Source organism: Stigmatopora argus, chromosome 18 (assembly GCF_051989625.1).
Source record: "Stigmatopora argus isolate UIUO_Sarg chromosome 18, RoL_Sarg_1.0, whole genome shotgun sequence".
In the NCBI taxonomy this organism is placed as follows: Eukaryota; Metazoa; Chordata; class Actinopteri; order Syngnathiformes; family Syngnathidae; genus Stigmatopora; species Stigmatopora argus.
The window spans coordinates 7314518-7339573 of NC_135404.1; the positions used below are offsets into that span (position 1 = coordinate 7314518).

The following is a 25056-nucleotide window of genomic DNA, read 5'->3' on the forward strand; positions in this document are numbered from 1 at the left end:
TCTGCTTTTTTTTTTCCTTTTGGTTTTATTTGGAGTCAAAGCGGACGAACGGACGGCAAACGGAGCACGTCCAACTACATTGGTTTGTTTTCATTTTTTTTCTCTTTTTGGCACAACGTAAAATAGTGTGAACAGGATCAGACTACTAATCCCTGGATTGAGTGAATCTTCACTACACACACACATAAACACGTCCATCCAGTGTGTTTTCATCGGTGTGAGTGTGTGTCGGCGTGCAATTGTGAGGAAATTCAACTGCTGGTCCGCTCACTCAGGCTGTAACAGGTTGACCATATAGTTAGTTAAGAGTATTAATATACACAAACATGTCGTCTGGGTAATACACTTTACAATAAGAATATTTTTTTTAGAGTTTTAGAAAAAGAAAAGTAAAAGTAAGCGAGCAGTTTGGCTGCGAGGGGCGAGGGGAAACACTGCTGGTAACCATGGAAACGCGCAAAAATGTAGTACATTCAGGACAAAACGGCGGCTCGTTTGTAATTAGTTCAATAGCCTGTGAGTAAGCTGCACATTCATTGGGTGGAGACGAGCGGCGATCATACCATTAGAGAATGATTTAAAAAAAGCTAGAAAATAGGTCATATAGAGAGATATGATGGGGTGTATATTGCACAAAACCGGGGGGTCAGGGACCTCATTGCTCTACAATGACAGCCGGTAACTAACTCCATGGTTGCCATTGACAACGATGAATGTCACTGTTTAGGCAGAAAACTACGAGTTAACTCACAAAACGGTTATTCGAGTTTGTCGAAAATCTCAAATACGTTAGAGTTAACACATCAGTTAAACTTGCGATTGAACTCGTACTTGAGCTTTAACGGACGAGTTAACTCAAATTGCAGTTAACATTGGAGCGTCAATTAAAAATGGTGTTTGAACTCGCAAATAACAACTGTCAAATTTGCTTGTAAATAAGTTAACTCGGATTTGGATTCACGTGGGGTTAACTCAAATTTGAGTTTACTTTGGGTTAACTCAAATGAGTGAACGCAATTTTAAGTAAATTCAGTTTTAACTCAGATCAAAGTCCCGAATGAGTTCACTCAAATTTGAGTTTACCTAGGGAAACAAACTCACAAATGAGTTAACTCAAACTTCAGTTCACCCACGGTTAACTCGCAAACCAGCTAACTTACATTTGAGTCCTTTTAGGGTTAACTTCCAAATGAGTCAACTCAAATTTGAGCTAACTCCGAGGAAAAATTACAAAAGCGCTAACTCTTTTGAATGAACACATGAGATTAACTCAAGTTAACTGCTCAAATGGATTAAACTCCTATCGCACTCAATGGCAGCCAAAGAGTTAAACAAAATAAAAAATAAAGAGAAAAACTGGGTGCAATTTAGGGCGGCTTGTCCATGCGCCACAAGCTCGCGGACAACAGCGACACGATACGGTCACGTGACACAGGCTAATATATGGATTGAGAGATCATATATACAAGAGGAGGAAGCTGTGTATGTGGGTGTATGCGGGTGTGCAGAAAGCGGGTGTGCATATTCATCATCAAATCCAGGCAACAAGAACGAGAACAACAACGACGACGACGACGGCGGCGACGCGCGTGAAGTAAGGAGAGCGTCAAAAAGTAAAGGAGTGCCCAGTGCGTTAGGTGTGCGTCTCCTCGGGAGCGCAATAGGAGAAATCCTTGAACTCCTCTTGGTTGATCTGCCGGACGATGGTCTCGTCGGTGGGTGTGAGGACCGGGTCCTCCTTGGTGAAGTCCTGGTCAAAGTTGTTCACGTCCCGCTTGGTTTTCTGCGGATCACAGACGAAAGTTTAACATCGGCCATCTCATCCGAAATGGGTAAAAAAAAAAAAAAAAGTCCATTACGCTGTTTGTCACTGGACCATTAGGGCGCAAATGAAATGAAATTATGAAAAGACTGAGGAAAAAGTACAAAAATGTCTTCATTTGAAAACACCCCTAAATGAGTGAGGTCATTTTCAAAAGAAAAATATGTAGACTATATACTGACAGAGTTTTGGGGGAAAAATCCAATTGAAAATGAGTGGCTGGAAAATGGTTACATGTAAAAAATGTTAAGGACGCACCTATAAAATGAAAAGAAATAAGTTGAATTCAATTTCAGGCGAGTGGTTAGCACGTCGGCCTCACAGCTCTGGGGTCCTGGGTTCAAATCCGGGTCGGTCCACCTGTGTGGAGTTTGCATGTTCTTCCCTGGGCCTGCGTGGGTTTTCTCCGGGTACTCCGGTTTCCTCCCACATTCCAAAGACATGCATGATAGGTGGATTGGACGCTCTACATTGCCCAAAGGTATGAGTGTGAGAGTCTCCTCGTGCCCTGCGATTGGCTGGCCGCTGATTCAGGGTGTCCCCCACCTCTGGCCCAAAGTCAGCTGGGATAGGCTCCAGCACCCCCCGCGACCCTAATGAGGATAAAGCGGTTAAGAAAATGAAATAAGATGAGATATATATATATAAACATACACTAACGAAGTCTTTTGGGAAAAATGGGTGAACAATGCAATTGAAAATGAGTGGCTGGTTACATGTAAAAAAATGTAAAGGACACCCCGCTAAAATAAAATGAAAATAAAAAAAACGTTGAATTCAATTGCAATATGGAAGAGTAAATCATTATTTCAACCTCTTTCATTTCAAGCAGTGCAAAAAAGGAATTTCTAAAAAATAAAATAAATTTGAATTGCCAATTTTTATATTACCTAGAAAGAATAACATAAAACATACATGGCCACCTTACATTGGCTATCATTAAACACGATACAGAATGCCGATATCTGAGTGGGCCATTTCATTTACTAAATATTATTTGTGCAGCACCGCCAGGGGGCGTTGCCATCTACAGGTTGTTATTGTTTAACCCTTCCAGACACCCTGAACAGCCCTCTGCAAAAGTTGACCTTTAACCCCTGACTTTCTGGCCATTCATTTATTTAAACCTTTTAAACCTTTATAGGGAAAGTGACTTTTTTGTTCATTTTAAAAAAAGGGAGAATAAGCAGCTTGGAAAATGAATGTTTTTCTATCGTTATAATTAAATTGATGAATTAATACACTAATAAACATTTAATAATTACCTCAACATGATTAAAAAGCTAAATACACACTTCCTTACTAAGTAATACTCAAAAGTTTTTTTAATCTGCGTAAAATTAAACTCATTGACTACTATTGACAACAATAGCCGTCCAATTTATTTAGACGCGAAAGGCTGGCAGCAAACGCATAAATGTTGTCTATTTGAAATACTGTATTTATTTTATAAATTCCATATTTATTTGAATTCGCATTTACTTTTTCATGGCTCAATTAACATTTTAAAATATAGATGAAATAATATATTTTTTTCCTCATATGTTTTTAATTACGTATTGTTATTCGGTTTTAAAACACAAGGAAAACATTTTCTTCCTCACTTTTTCCTTTCTTGTTGTTATTTTTATTTAAAAATGCAAACAACTTTGGCAGCCAATGAGTTAAATAAAACAATCCCCTGCCAGGTTTTGGAGAGTAAATAAGCAATTTTCGCATGAAAGCTTTCATGCAATTTCTTAACGCTCGTAAAATGCTACTCACAATGCGTGGCTTGAACGGGGGTCGCACTTTCCTCTGCTCCAGGAGCAGCCAGTCAATCTCCCGGAAGAAGGGGTGCGTCTTGATGGCTTCCTCGCAGCCTTGGCTCACCACGCAGCCCAGACGCTTGGCCGGGTTCTTGGTCATAAACTACCCACACAGAAAGCACACGCAAGCGGATTGACGTCAAAAGATTCGCTTATTCGACGAGTCGCTGGCGTCAGAAGCGGCTCTTTATCTCCTCCGTTGGCTAACCGGCGGGGCACAGAAGGGGCCGCCGCTAATCGCCACGTTGGCAGCCGTAATGGCGCGGAGAGGCGTCTAATGAAGCGGCTCGGTCAGGAGGCCGCCGCTGAAAGCGCGCCTCCCCCGTTAGATACGGCCGCGGCAATTTGTGGCTCTGTGATCACGTTGTTAGCGTGGGGGAACCTCTGGCTGGCTTTTTTTAATAGAAACTCCCAAACTATTGGCGCTAAACACGGTCAAGTGCACTTTGGTGTGATTCTAGTGCGCGGAAATGTGAATGAAACGGTTGCGTGGTGCCAGTAAAAAGGCAGAAATGGAGGCTGATTTCATTGGGATAATTGATGCAGATATCAATTACTTTAAATGATATGCTGAATGTAGAAAAAAATGGTCCAAAATGACCCAAAATATAATTACGTTTTGAAACGTTTTTGGAAATATGAAACAAAGCAGTCAAGATGATGAAAGCTCATTTCTTTTGAAATTGCCGATATCATTCCAATATATATATATATATATATATATATATATATATATATATATATATATATATATATATATATATATATATATATATATATACACATATATATATATATATATATATATATATATACACATATATATATATATATATATATATATATATACATACATACATACATACATACATACATACATACATACATATACATATATATATACACAAATACAAATACATATATATGTGTGTGTATTTGTATATGTATATGTATATATATATATTTTTATAATTGCGCAAATTAAAAGGAATCCAAAATGTGAGAATAAAAAAAGTAAAAGTTGTGAATTTTATATACTATTTAAGAACAAAAATATCAACACACAATTTGAAACAAAATTAAACTGCATTTAAAATATAATCAAACTGTGAAAAGCAAACAAATCAAACGCAATACTAATACACTACCAAAATGATATAAATATGATATAAAATTAAAAAATGTAAGAATAATATTATCAATCTTACCTTTCTTAAAGAATAAGTTAAAAAAGTAAAACATGGAACTTCAGATTCAGAATAAAATGTATTTCAAATCTGTTAATTAAAAGACATGCAAAAACCTAAAAACAAACACCAAAAGCTGTATTTCAAGTAGTGAAATGTTTTGAAAATGACAAAAAAGTAAAAGGCAAATAATGTAAATTGTACAAAAGCAAATGAAGAAGAATGAAAGAACGTACCGCTCGCAGGATGGACACGGCTTCCTTGCTGAGCCATACGGGGTAAAGCACGTCATCGTGGAGGATAGACTCGAACAGGTCGTCCTCGTTGTCGGCTTCGAACGGCGGCTGCCCGGCCATCATCTCGTACATCAGCACCCCCAGCGCCCACCAGTCCACCGACGCGCCGTATTCCAGCTCCTGGAGAATCTGCCACAGCAAAAAAAAATGTAACCGCCATCTATCAATCAACTTTTGGGGTCGGTCGCCTCTTTGGCGGTCACCTCGGGGGCGATGTAGTCGGGCGTGCCGCAAAAGGTGGTGGTGGTCACGCCATTCACGATGCCCTCTTTGCACATGCCGAAGTCGGCCAACTTGCAGTGGCCTTCCGCGTCCAGCAAGATGTTGTCCAGCTTCAAGTCCCTGTCGTCAAATGCACATTTTTTTAATCACATACATAGGACCGGGGTCTCAGACTTGTGGTCCAGTGGCCATTTGTGGGCCACAGGAGAATATTTTCCGGTCACCCAATTGTACTATACGTATTGGTGATGCCCACAGATATTTTGAAATGGGCAGTAAAGAAATACATACATATATATATATATATATATATATATATATATATATATATATATTTTAGAAAATGAATTCAATGCAAAAATCCCATTTTCTATATAGTAAATAATTAGGTTGACTTTTGGCTTAAAAAACAATGTCAATGATCAAGACATGAGCATGAAAAAGAAATCATTCGAAGTCAAATTATGATTACAAAATGACTAAAACTACACCAAAGATATACACAGACACATATACACCAATAAATTGAAATAATTCAGACATAAATGCAACAATTGAGCTCATTTGTGAGTTAACTCAAACATTAATGACATACATTTACTAGTAATTTACTCATTTCTGACTGAATTTAAATAAGTTTCATTTAGGTTAAAGCAAAATTTCAACTCAAATTGAAGTTAACTGATTTGTGACTTAACTTCCAATCTTGAATGACCTCTCAAAGATCAACCTTTAAATTTAACCTACCTAACTCATGAGTTAACACACATTTATCCATAAATATTGCCAACAGCAATTAGTTCATTTATAAAATAACATTGAAGCAGTTAGGATAGTAGGAAGGGTGTTGATATTTTTTCTTCACATCGGTGATGTAAGTTTTAATACAATAAAGGTATTATGCGGTCAATGTATTTAAAAAAAAAGCTAACTTTGAGAGCATATCTGGTTTATCTATTGCCAGTTCATTAATATAGGATCAAAAAATATAAAAAAAAATTAAAAAACATTACAAAATTTGACTAGGTTTTTGTGTGGTCAATGTAAAAACACTTTTTCCCAATGGCACCTGTAAATGACGCCGTTGCGGTGCAGGAACATGAGCGCCGACGTGACTTCGGCGGCGTAAAAGCGCGAGCGCGGCTCGTCGAACTTGCGCGAACGCTGAATTTGGAACATCAAGTCGCCTCCGTTCACGTACTCCATGACAAAAAACAAGCGGTCCTGGGGAAAAAACAAAAAAAAGAGCGTATTTGTAAGAAAAGGCACCCATTTTCAAAGACGGCGGCGTGGCGTCTTACTCGAGTCTGGAAGCAGCAGTAGAGCTGGGTGAGGTAGGGGTGTCGACGAGCCAGGGCCAGGATGCGCTTCTCCGTCATGGTGCAGTCCACGTCGTCGTCCTGCAGGATCACGTCTTTCTTCAGGACCTTGACGGCGTAAACATCCTCCGTCCCCTTTAGCTCGGCCAGCATCACCTGAAAAGGCCAAGTCGTTGAGACGGATGCGTTAAAAAAATAAAATAAATAAATAGTAACCCACCTTGCCAAAGCTGCCTTTGCCGAGAACTTTGATCAAGTTAAAGTCCTTGAGGGTCCTCCTCTGACTCTGGCCGTTTTCGCGGCCCCCCGACGACGAGGCGGTGGACAGGGAGGTGGTGGAGGTGGCAGAGGACGACGACGACGAAGAGGACGAGTGTTGGGGGCCCTGCTGGTCCAGGGACAGAGCGTCCTGTAGACGTTCCAATTCTGCCAAGTCTGGGGCCACAAAAAGCACATGTTCTTTTTCACATTGCTCAATAATCAGGTTAATAGTCAAAAGGTAAACTAACTGTACCGTATATGCAAAATGGGTTTATATTCAACCATTACATTGGATTTTCACTAACCAATTTAATGGCAAAAAAATGACTAAAATAAATAAAGGTATTTATTTGCACTGTTTTAGGGAAAATAGCTGATTTAATGCAAGAATAATGCTTGAATCGTGTTTATTGTCCATTTTATTTAGAATGTATTTAGTGTAATTCAATTCATTTATTTATAAACATTAAATCCATATTTTAAAACATATGTCATAGTCTTTTATTCCTCTCATATACACCGAATGAACTTAAGATCTTGATGAATGTAAATTTAACATTTATATACAAGAAAAACCTTTATGTATGTCAGTATAAGAGAAAAATATTGCATATTATATAATATTCTTTTTAAAGTTTTTTTTTTTTAAAATAACACTAATTTCATGTACTTATGTAATCCTCCAATGCATATTTATTACATGTAAATTAAAACATAAAGTGGTTAATTCAATGATCCCAATATTTTATTTGAAGAAAAAAAATGCTTTAAAAAATTCATGTTTTTGAAATTCCACTTAATTATGATGAGTCAATTAAAAAATGAAATAGATTAGAAACCAAAAAGAAAAAAACATTTTCATATACGATCGTATTTTTTCTCCCAAATGTTCCTTCTTTGTTGCTACCTATTTTTCCACTTTGCACAAGAAAACAAGTGAACTTTATTTGTGCAAGAACAAGTGAGAGGAGATGATGACTAACCGCGAGGAGCAAATGGTGGTGGGCGCCGCGTTAGAATTCCTCCGCTAAGCTCTCCGGTCGCTCGCACTTCTTTTAGAAGGCACTGCCGCATTGTTCGCATTGTTACGCTACGGCGGCTAATGTGGATATTAAGAGCAAACAATCTCGTGGCTGTTCTCAATTTGAATGGTCCAAAAAAAATCATTGTCACCCACTGATAGCGATAGAAGTCCAATCCATTTGGACTGGGAGGGTATGGCACCTTCCAGCCTCTCATAGCTGCTAATGCGTTGCTAACAAATTTACTTAAAATTACTAATAATTAATATTTTTTATATTTTATATTTATTTACACATTAGAGAAAAAAGGAGGGAAATTGAATATTCTGTTTAAATTTATGATTGTTGCTTACAAATATTTATTTTCCTTTTACATAATAACATAACATTTTAAATGTTCATTTAAAAAATATATATATTTACGTTTTTCATCCCAAAAATTATTCCATTGTTAAATTAAGTCAATACCCATCTTATATTTTGTATTTTTATTTACTTTCTCACTTTTTATTAGCATTTTTAAAACAAAAGAAGGAAAAAACTGTGAATATTGCCCTTTTTTGTTTTTGTAGTTAAATATATTTTATTTATTTTTAATATATAGTCCTAGATTGATTGGGTCAAGTGTTTCTATGTTTTTTTGTATCAATGTGGATTCAGCGCCTACAAAACAGAGGTCGGGGTTTATTCTTTTGGGGACTTACCCTGCTGGGAGGGCGAGGTGGGTACAGCTGGCTGGCTGAAGGGGGTCTCCGTCTGAGAGAGCTCTGGTGGAGATTGGGGGGCTGCTTCCTGGCCTGGCGTCAACTGCCCCGAAAAAGTCTTTTTAATGGAGTGTTTTCACCTACAGGGGCCATTATTTGTCGAGAGCCCCATGTTTTACCTTCCTGCGACGTTGCGCCGTGTTGGAAATCTTATCGGGCGTCACCCCCAAGTCGGATAGAACTTTAGCGATGCCGCGGGCGTCCACGCCGCAGTTGGGGGCCACGTTTTTCTCGCAACGTCTGTGCACGTTCATCTTACACACTGGAAAAACACAAAGAAAAAGGAAATCATGTAAATCCACTTCTTTAATATTTTTTCATAATAATAATAATAAGAAAATATGTAATAATAATAAAAACATTAATACAATTTTGGAAAAAAAATCTGTATTATCAATGAACGACAAGATTGAAAAGAAAAGATTTTATGGAGAAAAAAAACATTTAAAAAAGTATATACATAAAGAGCATATAGCGTTTTCCCTTTTTTAATTAATAACAAAAATAAATGAATAAATATTATGTAGTTTTCTCTATTGCCTTATTATGAAAACAGGCGAACAAAAAAAATGGGTAAATGAACATTCATAAGAAAACCTGAAAAAAACTAACTCTTTTAAAGTTGAAAATGTCAAGTGTATGAAAAGAAAAAAGTATTTAAATTATGTCAATAAAACAAAAACAACAAATTAGAAAATATCTGCTAGTAAGAGACTAAAATAAAGGAATTTGGAAACATTTTAGGTCAACAATTCCCTGATTATTAATTTATAACCCAAACGCACCTTTGCACTGCAAGCCCTGCCTCAAAAGCCCCCACAGCAGCGAACCGCAGTGGTCGCAGAAGGTGGGCACCTTGTAGTTGTGGATGCTGAACTTGTGAGGCATGTTGACGCTAAAGCGCTGCGAACCCACCTGCAGGGAACGCCGTCCACAAAAAACAAATAAAACAAAGGGTCACCTGGTATTGCTCGCCAACATTCGGGGTTGGAAAATGCTAGCTCACCTCCTCTGGGGTGTCCTCCTGCTTCTTCATGCCAGCGCATTTGGTGATAATAAGTTCGTGGCAGCGCTTGTGGACGACGCACGTGCACACTGACAGGGGAAAAAAATTATACTTTAGTTTTGTTGGGAATACCAAAGTATGAATGGTGTTGTTTTGGGGGAAATTTTTGATTTCAATCAACTATACACTAGCTCCAGTGTTTTGGCATGTTAGCAATAGAGGCTAACGTGGAGCATGAATGCAAAAGGACAATAACACAGCCAAAATAAGCAATTATGAGATGCAGGACAACACCAACCCGACCCACTAAAAGATTCAAGTGAATTCTCCCTGGCGTTTTTTTTTAAATGTCTATTTTTCTTACTTGATATCAAGATGTTTTCCCATTTTATGTATAAATGTTTTATTCTTTACTTTTCATAGTGTAAGGAGGGAGTTGTCTTATCTTTATCGCACAACAGAACAACAAAATACTTTTTGAAATCATCATATTCTCTTTTGTTCTAAAGTAAGGTAACATAGTTACTTTCATATTCGAAAAGGAGGAAAGTCATTTATTCATTTTGTTTCAAGCTTTAAACAGAGATCTGATAGTTATCGTGATAATCATCGATAGACTGAATTTTTTTTAAATCCTGATAACAATTATCGTCATATCGACACACTCTACAATCAACTATCCCCCCCCCCAAAGAGCACAATTACTGTGTTTTTATGATGCACTCACCTTGACATTGATAGCCCTGTTTCCCCAGGACACCCCTAAAAGGTCAAACACCGATGTTCAAATTAGTACCGGGTCATCAAAACCTGCAGAATTGCCAGTGCGGAATTACCAGATGAAGTCTCTGCAGTGCGAACAATACGTGGGCTGCCGCAGGTAGGTGGCCATGAACTTGTGTCCGTTGACCTGATGGACGCGCCGGCGTACCGCACCTTGGCGCCGACGCGGCCCGATGCGCTCCCGGAAGACGCGCTCTTCATTGTCGTTGGCTCCTGAGGCTGCGTGGGAAACAGAGAAGTTGAAATGATCAGGTTTTTAATGATGTTGATGCAAAAGACGTCCGATCTATGCGCACTGGGAGCAAATTAAAACATGGATGCCTGCAGCTTAAAGTCAGCTGTGGTTTATCTGAAGCCTAACTCGACAGTTAATGCCCAAAAATCAACAAGAAGTGACCCGCAAATACCCCAATAGTTACAAGAACAGATCCAAAATGAACAGTAAGTGGCTAGTAAACACTGAAAGTGATAGAGAAAGCCCCAAAATCAACAGCAGGGGTTCCACAATCAAAAAGTGACTTGTAAATGACCCAAAATCAATAATTCCCCTTTAAAGTATCTATAATTACAGTAATCCCTCGAATATCGCAGTTAATCTAGACCAGACATGGCCGCGAAAATCGAAAAATCGCGAAGTATGGTCACCTCTATAATTTTTTTTTCTTCAGTGATGGGTCCTAGTAGCAAGAATTTTTAAAATAAATAATAGCGGAAAAAAATTGTGAGGTAGTGAATTTGCGATAATTGAAGACGTGATAATCGAGGGATTACTGTACTAGCTGACCCAAAATCAACAGGATATGACTCATAAATGCCTCAAAATCAACAGGAAGGGGTTCATCAATATCCCCAAATAATTTAGTTCCCTGCAACTGACAATGATAGATAGTCTAATTCTATCGAAAATTGGCGGCCACTGCTTGGCTTGCGGTCCCATTGATGGCGCTAGACGTCCAATTCCTCTGGACTGGAAGCAACTATGCCATTAAGGGCAAGCAACAAATTAAAAAGAAATGACCCCAAAATTATGGTAAGTGGCCCATACATGCCCTGAAATGAAAGGAAAGCCTGCGACACAGTTTCGAAATTTTTATTTTACTTTTAGGTGACTAACAATTGTTCAAAAAATGAAGAAAAAGTGAGTTAAGTGTGTTGTGCAATTGTGGAGAGTTGGATCGGCCCACCGCTCGCTCGCCTAAGATGGCCGCTATTTATACCTGGACGTGTGGGCGCTGGCACAAGCCAGGACGGCGCGTTGGAATAAAAAAACCGACTCCTCTCGTCCGCTCGGCTTCCCCGGGAGAGACGAGCGCTTTTGGAGGGCGACCTTAAGACGAGGGAAAAGCGCCCCCGCGCGCCCTCTTCCCACACACGCCACGCAATTCCCGGCGTCCTACTTTGCTTCTCCGGTGGGTGAGGCGGAGATGTGCTTACTCCTCCTGAGCTCAATTACAGGAGAGCTATCGTGGGATGAGCGCTGCGCTGACTTTTTTGCACCCCGTTCGACGTGATTCATATTTGGAGTAGATTCGCATTTCCTTTCTCGGGGCTAAAATTAAATGGATCCACACGTATTTGGATCGCTTAGAGACACTGTTGATTTTTTCTTTTAATGTCTCATTCTTTATTTTTTGTAAACGAGTCCATTAAAAAGGGAATATCATATTATATGCACTATTTAATTTCATTTTTAATGAAAAAACAGTGATCGATGTTTTTTCCTGCATTTTTGCTTAACATTGTATTCTTGTTTTGTGTTTAATTAAGCATTTTTCGTCCAAAAAATGGGATAACAGACCTAAATTTATTTTTACATAGAAAAAATATACTCTTTATTTTTTGGGGTGGTTTAATTTACATTTCTTTTTTCTTTTTTAATTGATTTAATTTATTTTTTTAATTCTGTTATTTATTTTGTATTTAAGAGTTTTCTGTATTAAAAGGGAGTTAATGTGTTATGTTTTTCTTTTTGGATTTTTCTCTTTTATTTATTTGCGTTTTTTAAAGCTCCATTTTTTTGTAATTTTTTATTTTTACATTCTATTTTATTTTTCAGATTTTTATTTATTTACATACTTTCTGAAAAAATAGTAAACAATAATTATTTTCAATTTATTCTGTATATCATTTCTCTTTCAGTTCAAAAAACTAAATATTCACTTTTCATTCTGTTTTTACATTTAGTTTTTAAAATTTTCAATATATTGCATTTATTCACATTTTGACATTGAGACAACTAAAGCAAAAACTGAAATGGTCTTTCTATTCTATCCATTAACATGTGCGCATTTATGTGTGCTGAAACATAATTAACTTTAAGGTTTTTAATCGATTGATCCAATAGAGTGGAGAGGCAAGATTACATTGTGCAGTTAGTAAGTGTTTGTGTGTGTGTGTGTGTGTGGGGGGGGGGGGTCTTTTACTGAGAGAGATGCTGGCGAGAGGGTGGAGACAGCTAAACAAGCTAAACAGGCCATCAGTGGGATCACTTTTGTTTTACATAATACATCATCCATCTGTCCAGAACACACACACACACACACGCACACACACACACACACACACACACACACCCCAAACACCCCAGTCCGACACACACACACACACACACACACACACACACACACACACACACACACACACACACACACACACACACACACACACACTCATAAGTGAGGACAGAAAAGGCTGATGAGGCTTAGCGACAGCGACGTACGCACTTTAGAGCCACTAAGCGTGTCTATACTAAGACTAACCACCATATACTATTAGAATAATATATTGGCTAATTTTGATAAAAATATATTTTTACAGGTCGTTCAAAATTATGTCAGAGATTATCAAAAATAAATTATCATGAAGACTCATGCAGTTTTATAACTAGGGAAGGGTACCACCGCAGCATAGACAAATATATAACATTATATACAATGCAAAAACAACCAACTATAGAATAAATATGATTAAAATTAGACAAATTAAATTCAGGAACCATACTAGAGCAACTGTTTTCAGAAAGAGCCAGTTTATCTTTGATGCTGCTGATATAGTTTCATTGCTGATGGAGCGAATGATACTAAATGAAATTAAATCCTTTAAAAAAGGGGGAAAAAAACATGCTTCCGGGTATATTCCACCATAAAAGTTCAAACTGAAGTCAAAATCACCATAACATCAATTTTAACACCCACCCTCGGCTAAATATTTTACAACTAAATGGACATATTGCGCAGCATCGGAACATAATTCTAAGATGAAAATTGCATTTTAATACCATATTAAGGCCCCTTATGGTCTTATAATCAAAGCTTCACTAGTTAAAATGTATTTTTTTACAGCAATACTTAGTTAATTTGACACTACACTTTTTACTCTTTAAACACTACAATTTTTCAATAAAAATGCAACCATATATTTTCAACCATTTTCTTTTCTATCGTATTGTCAAATCACCTAGAAAGTCGGCACCTGTGAAAACACACACACACACACATGCAGGCAGACACACACCTAAAAATAGCCGCGCCGCTTTCCAGCGGGAGCGTGTGCATGCGTATGGATGGCGACGTCGCCGTGACGACGGGACACCGAGGCAGGAGCTTCTTAAAATAGCAGGTGAGATTGAGCTAAGGATAAGCGTCTGAGGGAGCGGCGCGTCTCGGCGCCGATTGGTCGCTCGCGCCGTGACCTCGCTATTCTGCCACGCCCGCTCTTGAACTTCCGCGGTTCATGTGTGTGCAAGCGTCGCCATCATTTTCTTGCAGGAAGGGAATAATCTGACCTAATCTGACCATCTGCACTCTTCTTCCATCAGAGAGTTGCCATCTTTCAGTGCCATTGACTGAGATGGACGTCCAATGCGTTTTAACTAGAAGGAAATTACTACTTTCTGACATATTGGATAGTCATGTTCTATGGACTCACTCCACACACTTTGAATTTTCGGGCTGATTAAAAGTCAAATAGAAACATTAAAACCAGCCTACATCTAATTTTGTAAATATATTCAATAATAGTCAGTAAAAGTATTTTGAAGAAATATTTCTGATGGGTAACATTTGATGGTGAAGTCAATTCAAATTTAAAAATAATAATAATAATAGAAAATATATTAAAAGTCAAAGGAAGTTACTGATGGGCAATATTTTATAGTAAAGTTAGGTGAAATTTATCGCAATGAAATAATATGACTGTATTACTGATCATGACATATTAAATGAATCTTATTAAATAAAACTAAGCTAAAAAACACATTTTTTAATTTTCTGACTGGACGAAAATGGTGCGAAACTAATATTTAATGGGTGAAAAATAAGAAAATAAGCAATATATTTTTGACAATTTTCTAAAATGTGCCTACAAAAGAAAAGTATTTGAATGCACCATTGCGCGGGTTAGTGTCTCACCTTCAGTAGACGATCCAGACAGATCAATCACCACGTAGACCTTCCCCTCGGGCTCTAAGTCAATCTGGACAAAAAGGAGGGGGAGAAGAAAAAAAATGAAATAAATGGATGTGGACTTGACTGCAGGCACATCCCAGGACAGCTTTTATTTTCGAAAGATATAGAACAGGACCCATGGCTAAAACCAGTGGTGGTCCGTGCATTTCCTAGTGACGCCTTCTGCTATCGGAATCAATCCAACCCTAAAAAACTATTTATGGCTATAAACCCTCTACTGCAGCTACAGCTGCGACACATAAAAAATCATCAATAATAACCTCATACAAATTAAATATTATTTAGGAATATAGCCATATTTTACTCACAAAAAAATCATTTTTAACTGTACACAATATCCATCCTCCTTTCTTTGTTCCTTCTTTTATATCGCCATCGAAGCTAATGCTGAAAGTCGAGCCTGTCCTGTCGTATTTCTGGCATAGTCCGTCTTGAAAATGGCTTTAAATCAACACAACAATATATTTGCTTGTGCAGCTCGCTCCAGATACACTTTGGTAGCTCTGGCTAATCACTAGCCAATCATAGTTGGTGAAAGCGATGACGTATCCCTACGCCTTCGACAATGCATTGTGGTGTTGCCAACTCGCAATCTGATTGGTTAAAGCAACAGTCTTATCGACGCTTGTTTAATGCAGCAGAGCCTGCAGAACTGATTGTGAAGGCCTTGAGGCAGATTTCTGACCCTGGCAACAAATACTGGCTGAAATGTGATTGGTTAAATGCTTCAATATGAAAACACACATCTGGAAGCAGTGCAACCAAGGGGAAAAGCAATGAAAGGAAGCTAACAGACAATTTGGAATTATTTAATAAGTATTGATGGACAAAATATATGATTCAGATATTTCTTAGGCCAGCAGAGAAGGCCTTGAATGCCCTCACGGAACACCACTGGCTAAAACTAACACTGGCTGCAATTGACGACAATGAACATGCGATCCGTTTTGACTGATGGCGACTTTTCGCCGTCATTGGTTGCTTGGAAAAGACATTTCCTCTAAAAACACTCCAAACCAAAGGCAGAGCGCTTGAGGATGCGATTACCGGGAAAGATTAAGATCCCAAATGTTATAAAAGACAGCATCTGACCGAATTATTCAAGCCCTTATGACATCATCCCCTTACAATACACATGCAATTACACAGATTAGAGTTGGGGAGGGGGCGGTGTATGAGGAACGGGAGGGTGAATTTAAAATAAATAAATAAATAAATAAAATCTTTGGTTAAGCTCCGGGACGGACGGCCGCAGATCCTCTTACGCAAGCGGCCCGACTCGCCAATCGGACAAATATGAGACAGCAAAAATTCATATTTATATCCTGTCCTTGCCACGTTCTGATTTTTGATCGGAGACAATCAAATCAGCGATATGATTATCGGGTTGAGTGTTTTTTTTTTATCTTATTTTTATATATTGGCAAGTGTAAAATTAAGATGGGGATTCTTGTCGTCCACACGCTAATCCTTAAACGCCGGCCGGCTCTTGCATAAGCCGAGTTTGGTGAAGTGGAGTGTTTTTTTTAGCTATGAATGTTCTTGTGTGCTGATTATTATCACTTTTTGTTTACATTACAGTTGTCATGGGGACCATATCCAACCCACAGCATCATTTTTTTGTGGCCTGCAAAAGTAAATCGGGATGCAGAACGAAATATTAATAAAATCATTGAAAGACTACCAAAATCTAAGCATGCTAAATGTAGTTTATCTTCCAAATAATTACATAAAATGTCTTTTTAATATAGAATGACCACTGACTGGTTTCCTATGTTGTTGACACAGAGACAGATAAGGCTAAAATTAATAAATTATAGAAGATTTTTTTTTTTAAATTGCATATTCACTGTAAAAATTAATTAAAACTAAATGAACTAGAGATTTTTTTTTAAACTCTAACCATTGCAACCTTGCTTGGGACTCAAGTAAAGCAGGATGTTTTGACCATTATTAGTTTTCCTTTAACAAATACTTAGTTTTTTCCACATGATTAATTAAAGAAAATACATTAAAGAATAATCCTGATGACAACTAACGAGTTCATACAAGCCCAGCAATATTTTGACTTAAAATTGACCGATTTTTGACATCTTCAAGCTGGTTGATTTTTGTGCTTTGACTTTCAATGGAAAAAAACAAGAAGAAAGAGTCCAGTTTTCTGGCTATGACGGAGTTGCACGTGAGGGTGCCGGAGGCCTCAGTTGACATCACGTTCTTGAGTTCACAAACATAGAAACCCAATCCTCGTTGGTAGGAGCAGCCAGAAGAATCTGGCTGGCCTCATTAATCTTCTTAGTCGAATTAGGAAGCAAATGCAAGCAGGAAGAGACCATCACAAACCTGGCTTTTAAACGGGAGGGTCTGACGCTGCTTCACAGTCAATTTCAAGTTTGGTAACAATTTTACTGCCATACAATTGCCAGCAGATGGTAGTGATGCGCCATTTTACATTTCAGGTTATGATACGATTTTTACATTTAGGCGAGAAATGGACGAATTTTGCAAAAGTTCAAATTTTTCAACTACTTTTTTGTATGTTTATTCAGTTTGTAAATGTTCACAAATATCGTGTAATAAGTGTGCTCTGAAAAATGATCAAAAATTCTTTACTTTTTGGAAGAAGAATGAATTTAGGGGTTGGGAATATTCTTAAATGAAGTTATGATCTTAAATCAAGATGGCAATTTACTGAGTGAATGCCACGAATGACGATTGACATTCAATTCATTAAAATTGGGAGGATGTCAGTATTCATACTAATGTCTTTTTTGTACTTTTTTGTCAAATTTCCCTCTCCATTTTCCCTCAAAACGCCGTAGCACACAAACACCAAGACACACAAAAAGGCGCCATATGCGCCGCAGACAGGGCGCTCAAAGCACGCATTGTATCGATGGTACGCTGGCGGCTGGCCGGCTCGGACCCCCCACTCAGACTGCAGCCCCCGGAGGAGCGTTTAGGCTCGTTGACAAGCCGCCTCCCACATCCATCTGTCACATGACACGTTTGGCCGCGACCGAGGCGCTGGGCCGCTAGCGTGCGCGTGCCAGCCAGTTAGTGTTTGTGTTGCGAGATGCTAACAAACACGCTAACAATACCACTGGCATGAAAATACAGCCGTACATAGACAATATATTCAACCACCAATGCCTACGTCACAGGTGTCAAAGTGGCGGCCCGGGGGCCAAATTTGGGCCGCCGCATCATTTTGTGTGGCCCGGGAAAGTAAATCATGAGTGCCGACTTTCTGTTTTAGGATCAAATTCAAATGAAGAGTATAGATGTATATTAAATTTCCTAATTTTCCCCCTTTTAAATCAATAATTGTAATTTTTTAATCAATTTTTTTCTGTGTTTTTAGTTCAAAAATCATTTTGTAAAATCTAAAAATATATTTTAAAAAAGCTCAAATAAACATTGTTTTAGATCTATAAAAAAATGAATATTCAGGGCTTTAAATCCAGTTCTTTTAATCCATTTATTAAAAAAAATCTAAATATTATATCTAAAATGGTCCGGGCCACGTGAAATCAAGTTGACGTTAAAGCGGCCCGCGAACCACTTTGAGAGGCAAAAAATCATGGCAATTGAAGATTTTAAATAAACTTGACACAAATTCTTTAAGTCTCCTACATAACCTATTGAGTATTCCAAAGTTATTTTATCGAGTTAATACTATGACCTTAATTCGCTGAGTTAAATGAACTCAAGTTTATGGTCCATGCTTACATTTCAAAGCCAATAGGTTTTTGTGAGCCATTTGTACCCATCAAAAGAGCCACATGTGGCTCCCGAGCCATAGATTCCCTAACCCTGCTTTATGTATTTCTTAAGAAAAACATAATGGGCCATCAGCAGGCTTCTTTCCACCAGTCCTTGCAAGTTTTCCGAGGTAAACCATGCACATGAGAACACGTGCAAACATAAAAGGATTACAAGCAAAACAACAATACACGCGAGAACATACGCCCACAAGAACAGACGCACAAACACGTCGAATCGCAGATGGAAATGCGTACAAACAAGAATGAACAAGCCCAAAACGGGTTAAAAAGGGAGAATCCCAATTTCCAGGTTGGGAAATCCAGGTCATTCCAACGCTTTGCACACTTTCTGATGCAAGCCCACGAGAGAGAGAAGCGAACAGCGAGGCAGCGAGGGAGCGTGAGCCTCATGCATTCTTAATGCAACATCATAGACGGCTAATAATGTAATAGGAGCTACGCAGTGTGCCTAAACAAGAGCGAGGCAGGGACGCACTTGGGAGCTCTGATTAGGTGCGCTAGATAAGGCCTCGGCTCAAATGACGGTCGAGGAAAAGAGAAGAAGAAGAAGGGCTCGCCTTCACGTTGCGAGTGATACGGCTGACCTCACCATCAAAACCACAAGATTATTCAGTCCATTTTCATCTTTACGACTTTTACTTGGACGCAGTAAAACTTTACCTTGGTTTTGTTTTAGACCCTGAAGAGCTTTTTCCTATTTATTGTTTAAAAAAGGAAAGCTAGGGGGGTGCTGGAGCCCATCCCAGACAACTACAGGCCTCAGGTAGGAGACACCCTGAACAGTTCGCCAGCCAATTACAGAAGGGTAACCATTATATTTTTTAGGGATTTCTCAAATATTACCATTTAATTAAAAAAAAATAGAAAGGGAAAAAACTTCTTGTTTTAGTTTGCAAAAATGTATATTTTTTTAAGAAATGTATTTGGTAAAAGGAAAAATAATTTTATATATGTAAAAAGATGTTTGTTGTCATTTTTTGTCATTTATTTAATTTTGGGTTTTTTTCCCCTCAAAATAAAAGAGGGAAGAAAACAAGAAGTCTTCTTTTGATTTAAAAAAAAACATCAAGAGTTCTTTGATTCCTGGACTAGAAATATTTTCTATATCTATTTTTTGGTCGAGAAAAAAAGTCAATGCACAAGAACTTATCAACAAAATGATCTGATTGAGAATCAAATCGAATGGACGCCAATTGTTGTCAATGGCAGCCGCGATAATCAAAAAATTAGGGCCACCCCTATTATAACCTACGAGTCAGCGTGGATTTTCACATTTTTAGGAACTTTAAAAAATAATTAATAGCAGGAAGAAAAAAAATCGCAAAAAAGTGAATTCGCGATAATCGAGGGATTGCTGTAATCCCCAACATGGGAGACTATGCGATGGAACCAGTGGTGCGTTCAAGTGTTGACATGGCAATAGTAAAGAGGAAGAAACTAACATCCGGAACCAAGACGGACGGCCAAGCCAAATCGCAATACGTTAACTAACACCTGCAAAGTAGAGTGAAGCGTTACTTCTTCTTTTCCGAGCAAAGTGAGGACAAAAAACCACCACCATATTGCAAGAAAATGGAGAAAGAGACGAGGAGGCTGCAAACAGAATTCCCCATTTTGGGACACGCTAAAATCTTCTGGCTCGGTTTAGCCTCCTACACACGCACGCACGCACCAACTTTGAAGTGCGACCGCGTAATCTCGATGACAGCAAACACACCACAAGACGTGGGCGCAAGATGTTGCAACGAGAAAAAGTCAGGGAAAAATTGAAAAATTTCAAGCACCTGGTTTTAGTAACCATGGTAGCTGGTTTTCTAATTAGCCAATTTGACGCCTGATTTGGGGAGTCTTTTTTTTATCTGATTTTATGAGGTATTTAGTTACATTCTGATACAAAGACATTTGGAAGTGGATTTTGGTAGTGTCTTTTTTTTGGTTATACTGCACAAGGCTATGGTATTATCTTAGATAACATGTGTTAAAGTGGCGGCCCGGGGGCCAAATCTGGCCCGCCGCATCATTTTGTGTGGCCCGGGAAAGTAAATCATGAGTGCCAACTTTCTGTTTTAGGATCAAATTAAAATGAAGAGTATAGATGTATATTCAATTTCCTGATTTTCCCCCTTTTAAATCAATAATTGTAATTTTTTAATCCATTTTTCTGTGTTTTTAGTTCAAAAACCATTTTGTAAAATCTAAAAATATATTAAAAAATAAACATTCTTTTAGATCTATAAAAAGCTGAATATTCAGGGATTTTAATCCAGTTCTTTTAATCCATTTATTTAAAAAAAATCTAAATATTATATCTAAAATGGTCCGGCCCACATGAAATCGAGTTGACGTTAACGCGGCCCACAAACCAACCCGAGTCTGACACCCCTGTTTTAGATGGTAATTCCTAATTTGGTATTTGGTTTTAGTAGTTATTGATTTTCTGGTAATATTTGTTTTGATTTTGGTCATCCCTGTTTTGACATTCCTTTGATTTGTACAGTATATAGTTTTGATTGCATCTACTTTTGGAAGTACTCATTTGGTGCCTGGATTTGTAGTCAATGTTTTCCTACCTCTTATCCGCTTTAATCTTGTTTTGGTAGCATCTCTTATGTAGAACAAGTTTAACATTTGGTTTTGGTCGTAGTACCTGAGTTGGGACTTTGTCGAAGTATTATCTGGTATTATTGTCTGGTTCAGGTACCTATATATTTTGTTCTTTTCTATGGCCAAAAGCTGCAGTATAAGATGAATTTGAAATGATTTCAGTGGGACTTTGTTGTGATTCCCGCTTGTTCTTGGCCTCGTCCTCCTCTTCCCCCGTAGGTGCGAGGCTGTCACCAAGGGGACGGCCTGTCAGCGTCGCCATAGGGACGCTCTTCACTAAGCATCTCAATTACTCCGTCGGTGGGTGGGGGGCAATTAATAAGCATCAAAGCCTGGTTAATATTTTACCCAAGTACGGCCGGGGGGAGTCTGTTTGTAAGGACGGAAACGCCGATTTGGTTCAACGGTATCTTAACTTTATCACCAAAAACTGATTGTTACAAAAAAAAGACAAATTATTGCAAAAATACTTCAGAGACATCAAAATAAATGTTGTTAAGCATTTTATCTGTTTTTCTTTTCTCTATTTTGAAATAAATGACCGCATTATGGCGTTTCGTGCATGTTAACTTGTCTCATTAATGCGCATATAAGCCGTTCCGTCAAGTCTAATTTGTGCACACTCTCGATTCAGTCTTTTTTTTTTGCAACAAATACGGCGTATGTGCGAGAAAATACGGTGAACCGCAGCTTTCCCGTGAAAAAATCAATTGTGGACTATTTAATGAAGCAAATCATTCTGTAAAGCGACTTTTTATCCACACGAGAACGTGTTTGCAATTTAGATGCCGTGTCGCGGTGATGTAACGATTGACCGGCGAGCTAGTCAATACGAGCCGGTTCGATCGCCTGAGTGGTCCGTAACGTCTGACCTTCGTTTGTACGCTAACGTATCCAAACAAAAGCTTACATAAGCGTGACGCCGCTCTGGAATTGTCGCGTTTCCGTGCCATTTGACGGCGTTAGATGAAAAATCCATTTTGAACGGCAGTAATCTTTCTAACTTTTGACGCAGTACGTAATACTTTGGCTGCCATCGATGGTGAAACGCGTCCAATCCGTTTTGGCGGAGAGAGTTTGCCAGCAAATAATCGCCGTCAATGGCCTAGAAGGAATCAAGACGTGGAGCTCTTCGGCGCAAAATTCCAGAAAACACGAGCGTCTAATTGAACCCAGCATCGGAATACAAAGTCAGACGAGATAAAACAAAAGTACTGTAGACCCGGGGGGTGCGTATCACATGTTGCCACTAAGGGCAAAGTTTCAAGCCCCCGAACAAACGGGTCCTTTATACGCGACGGCTTGCAGATGCTCCATTCCGACATCACGGTACCGAGACCAATTCGATTACACGACATGGATGTCAAAGTCATGAAAGGAGGCTCAGAGTGGGGGCGGCCAGTTAACGCAACCTGGATGCGCGGGTATGAAACTTGCCGGTTCCGACCGGACTCGGGAGGAATGCAAAGAATTACGGAAGGTGGCACTGGATTAAACGGGATGCGTAAACTCAGTTTTAAAACATTTTAATCCCATGTTGTGTGGTGGCTGTTTTGAGAGGTGGTTTTTGTGGTATCTGATTTGAGAGTAGGAGTTGTTTTGACGTCTGGATTTTCGGCAGGACCTAATTTTGTAGGAGGCTTAACACCAGGAGTTTGTACTTCAGCATTTGGCACCTGGTTTTGGTAGAAATTGGTTTGACACTAGGTTAGAGTTGAATTAGTAGGTTTTGAGTTAAATTTGATTCTGTCTGGTTTTATATGATCTTTATTTTTAGCTGATTTGGCATTTGTTTTTTTGGGGAATCGCAGTTTTGTTTCATAAAATGGAAAATAGTTTTGCTGAATCCTAATCTGGGATCTGATTTTTGGAGTAACTGGTTTACGAATTGATTTTGGCTGCACCTTGTCATCTAGTTTTGTTTTATTCACAGAATTGATTATAGAATCTGATTTGAAAATTAGTTTGGTGCTCAATTCATTGATTTTTGTTCCATAATATCTTATTTGGCACCAGATTTTGGGAATACCAAATAATACAAATTGGTTTAGTAGTCTGCTTTAGGTCAAACATGTTAAGACTTCATTTTATCACCTTGTTTTGGTAGTATCAAGCGGTACAAAAACAGATAAAGACCCGACTGGCAACGACGACGGCGTCGCACGGGGAGCCCACCTACCCAGTCCTCGTAGTGTCTGGTCCCGTTCTGGAGCAGGTCCTCCAGCTGGATGGTGCAGTTGGCCACAAAGTCGTCATATCCGATGGGCGCATCGTGGAAGACGGACAGCTCCAGGCTGCGGCCTTCACGCACCTCGGTGCAGAACTCCTGATGCCAGGCCGGGCTGTTGGTCTTGGTGCGCGTGGCCGTCTGTCCCAGGCGGGTCTGGTCCAGGTTGAGCGCCAGGTAGGGGTCCAACAGGAAGGACCCGCTCTTGCCCACGGCATGACGCAGTGCCCAAGGAGTGGGCTTCAGGTCCACCGCCTCGCACACGCGCACCTTCAAGAGGCCGCTGAACACCGGCATGGCCGAGCCTTCCGCCCTTCCTCGGCCGAGCCTGGTGTTTTGGGGGTCGTCTGTCTGTCTGTCTGTCTGCCTTTTCCACTGGTTTCCTTCCAACCAGTGCGGGGGCGCGTGGGGTAGAGTCAGTCCAGTCCACGGTGGGGCGACCACTACATCCCACAACGACGCCTGCACTCTGCAGACAGAAACATCTCGGGTAACCCTGCGAATGATAAGGATGAAGATAGATTGTTTGTTTGTTTGGGTGTGTGTTTGTTTGTTTGTGTGTTTGTTTATGCTCGGACACGGAGCGGAAACAAGGCCGGGGATTTCAAACCTTGGACGCCGACTGAGAGCTCGTCTTCTTCGGTTCCCTCCCCACCCCCGTCTCCCCTACACGCTGGCGTACACGGGGTTCGTTGGGCCCCCGGTGTGTCTCCGGTGTGCCTCGCTCGGGCTCCGGGATCAGGGATCAGGGTGGGGGAGAGAGCGGGAGAAGCCGCGCCTAGCCATCCGGGATTGGCGCTCCGGTCTCCGGCCCCTCCGTCTGCGGGCTGTCGCTCCCCCTCCGCCTGGAAGGATTAATCCCCCGCCGCTTAAACGCTCAATTCACGGGGCTCGCTCCCGCAACCGAACGATGGCTCCAAGTCGTCCGATTTGTCCGAGTGGTCCGCCTCCCCTGCCCCGGCGTACGTGTTGGCTTCCTCGGCGTTCACGAGTGCATCATTCCCCCGTTGGTTTCTTCGCCAGCCTTGGATTTTTCTCGGCGTGTGAGTGTGTGCGTGTGTGTCTGTGTGCGTGTGTGCGTGCGACTGTGCGTGCGTGCGTGCGCGCGCCCGTCCCCCGCCTGCCTCTGCTTCCCGTCTCCGCGCGTGCCCGCAGGAAATGCGCAAAACGCGTCACTCAAGCGCGCCACCGTGGAAGGGGAGGCAGACCGTGGCACGTTCACGCGAACGGGCAGTGTCGAAAAAAAGTGCTTTTAAAATAAACAAACAAATGTGATGGTGATTGACGTCCAATCAATTCGGACAAATGGACTGGACGTCTATCACCCTCAACGGTACTCCAGGTGTTAAAAGTAGCTTGCACAAATCAAGAATGAGAACGACTAGGACACAACCACTAGCTAACTACCTCGTGCTAAAGTGATTACAGACTTATATTAGTGCCAAATTATTTGATGCCAGATCACATGAAGTCACTTCTAA

General features: G+C 39.8%; 1 protein-coding gene across 2 annotated transcripts; it reads right to left on the bottom strand.

Moving 5' to 3' along the window:
* prkcea (protein kinase C, epsilon a) lies at positions 1–24757 on the bottom strand. Of its 2 annotated transcripts, none has more exons than XM_077625418.1 (16): positions 24186–24757; positions 23528–24044; positions 14900–14963; positions 10544–10709; positions 10435–10469; positions 9708–9796; positions 9487–9616; positions 8821–8963; positions 8642–8744; positions 6875–7089; positions 6637–6810; positions 6405–6559; positions 5317–5455; positions 5054–5242; positions 3587–3733; positions 1–1783 (listed from the first exon to the last, which is right to left on the bottom strand). In XM_077625418.1, exons 2-16 carry the CDS (start codon positions 23870–23872, stop codon positions 1634–1636), a joined length of 2244 nt encoding a protein of 747 aa, XP_077481544.1. In that variant the 5' UTR covers positions 23873–24044; positions 24186–24757; the 3' UTR covers positions 1–1633. The 2 variants fall into 2 exon arrangements, with proteins under 2 accessions (XP_077481544.1, XP_077481543.1); XM_077625417.1 differs by having other exon boundaries at positions 23528–24071.
* Between the last annotated feature and the right edge of the window lie 299 nt (positions 24758–25056).

Coding starts and splice junctions, on each gene's coding strand:
- prkcea (XM_077625418.1), bottom strand. CDS start 23,872: ATGCCGGTGTTCAGCGGCCTCTTGAAGGTGCGCGTGTGCGAGGCGGTG. Junction 10,710..14,899: donor GTCTGGATCGTCTACTGAAG/GTGAGACACTAA, acceptor TTTCCCACGCAG/CCTCAGGAGCCAACGACAAT. Junction 9,797..10,434: donor ACAGGGCTATCAATGTCAAG/GTGAGTGCATCA, acceptor TTCCCCTGTCAG/TGTGCACGTGCGTCGTCCAC.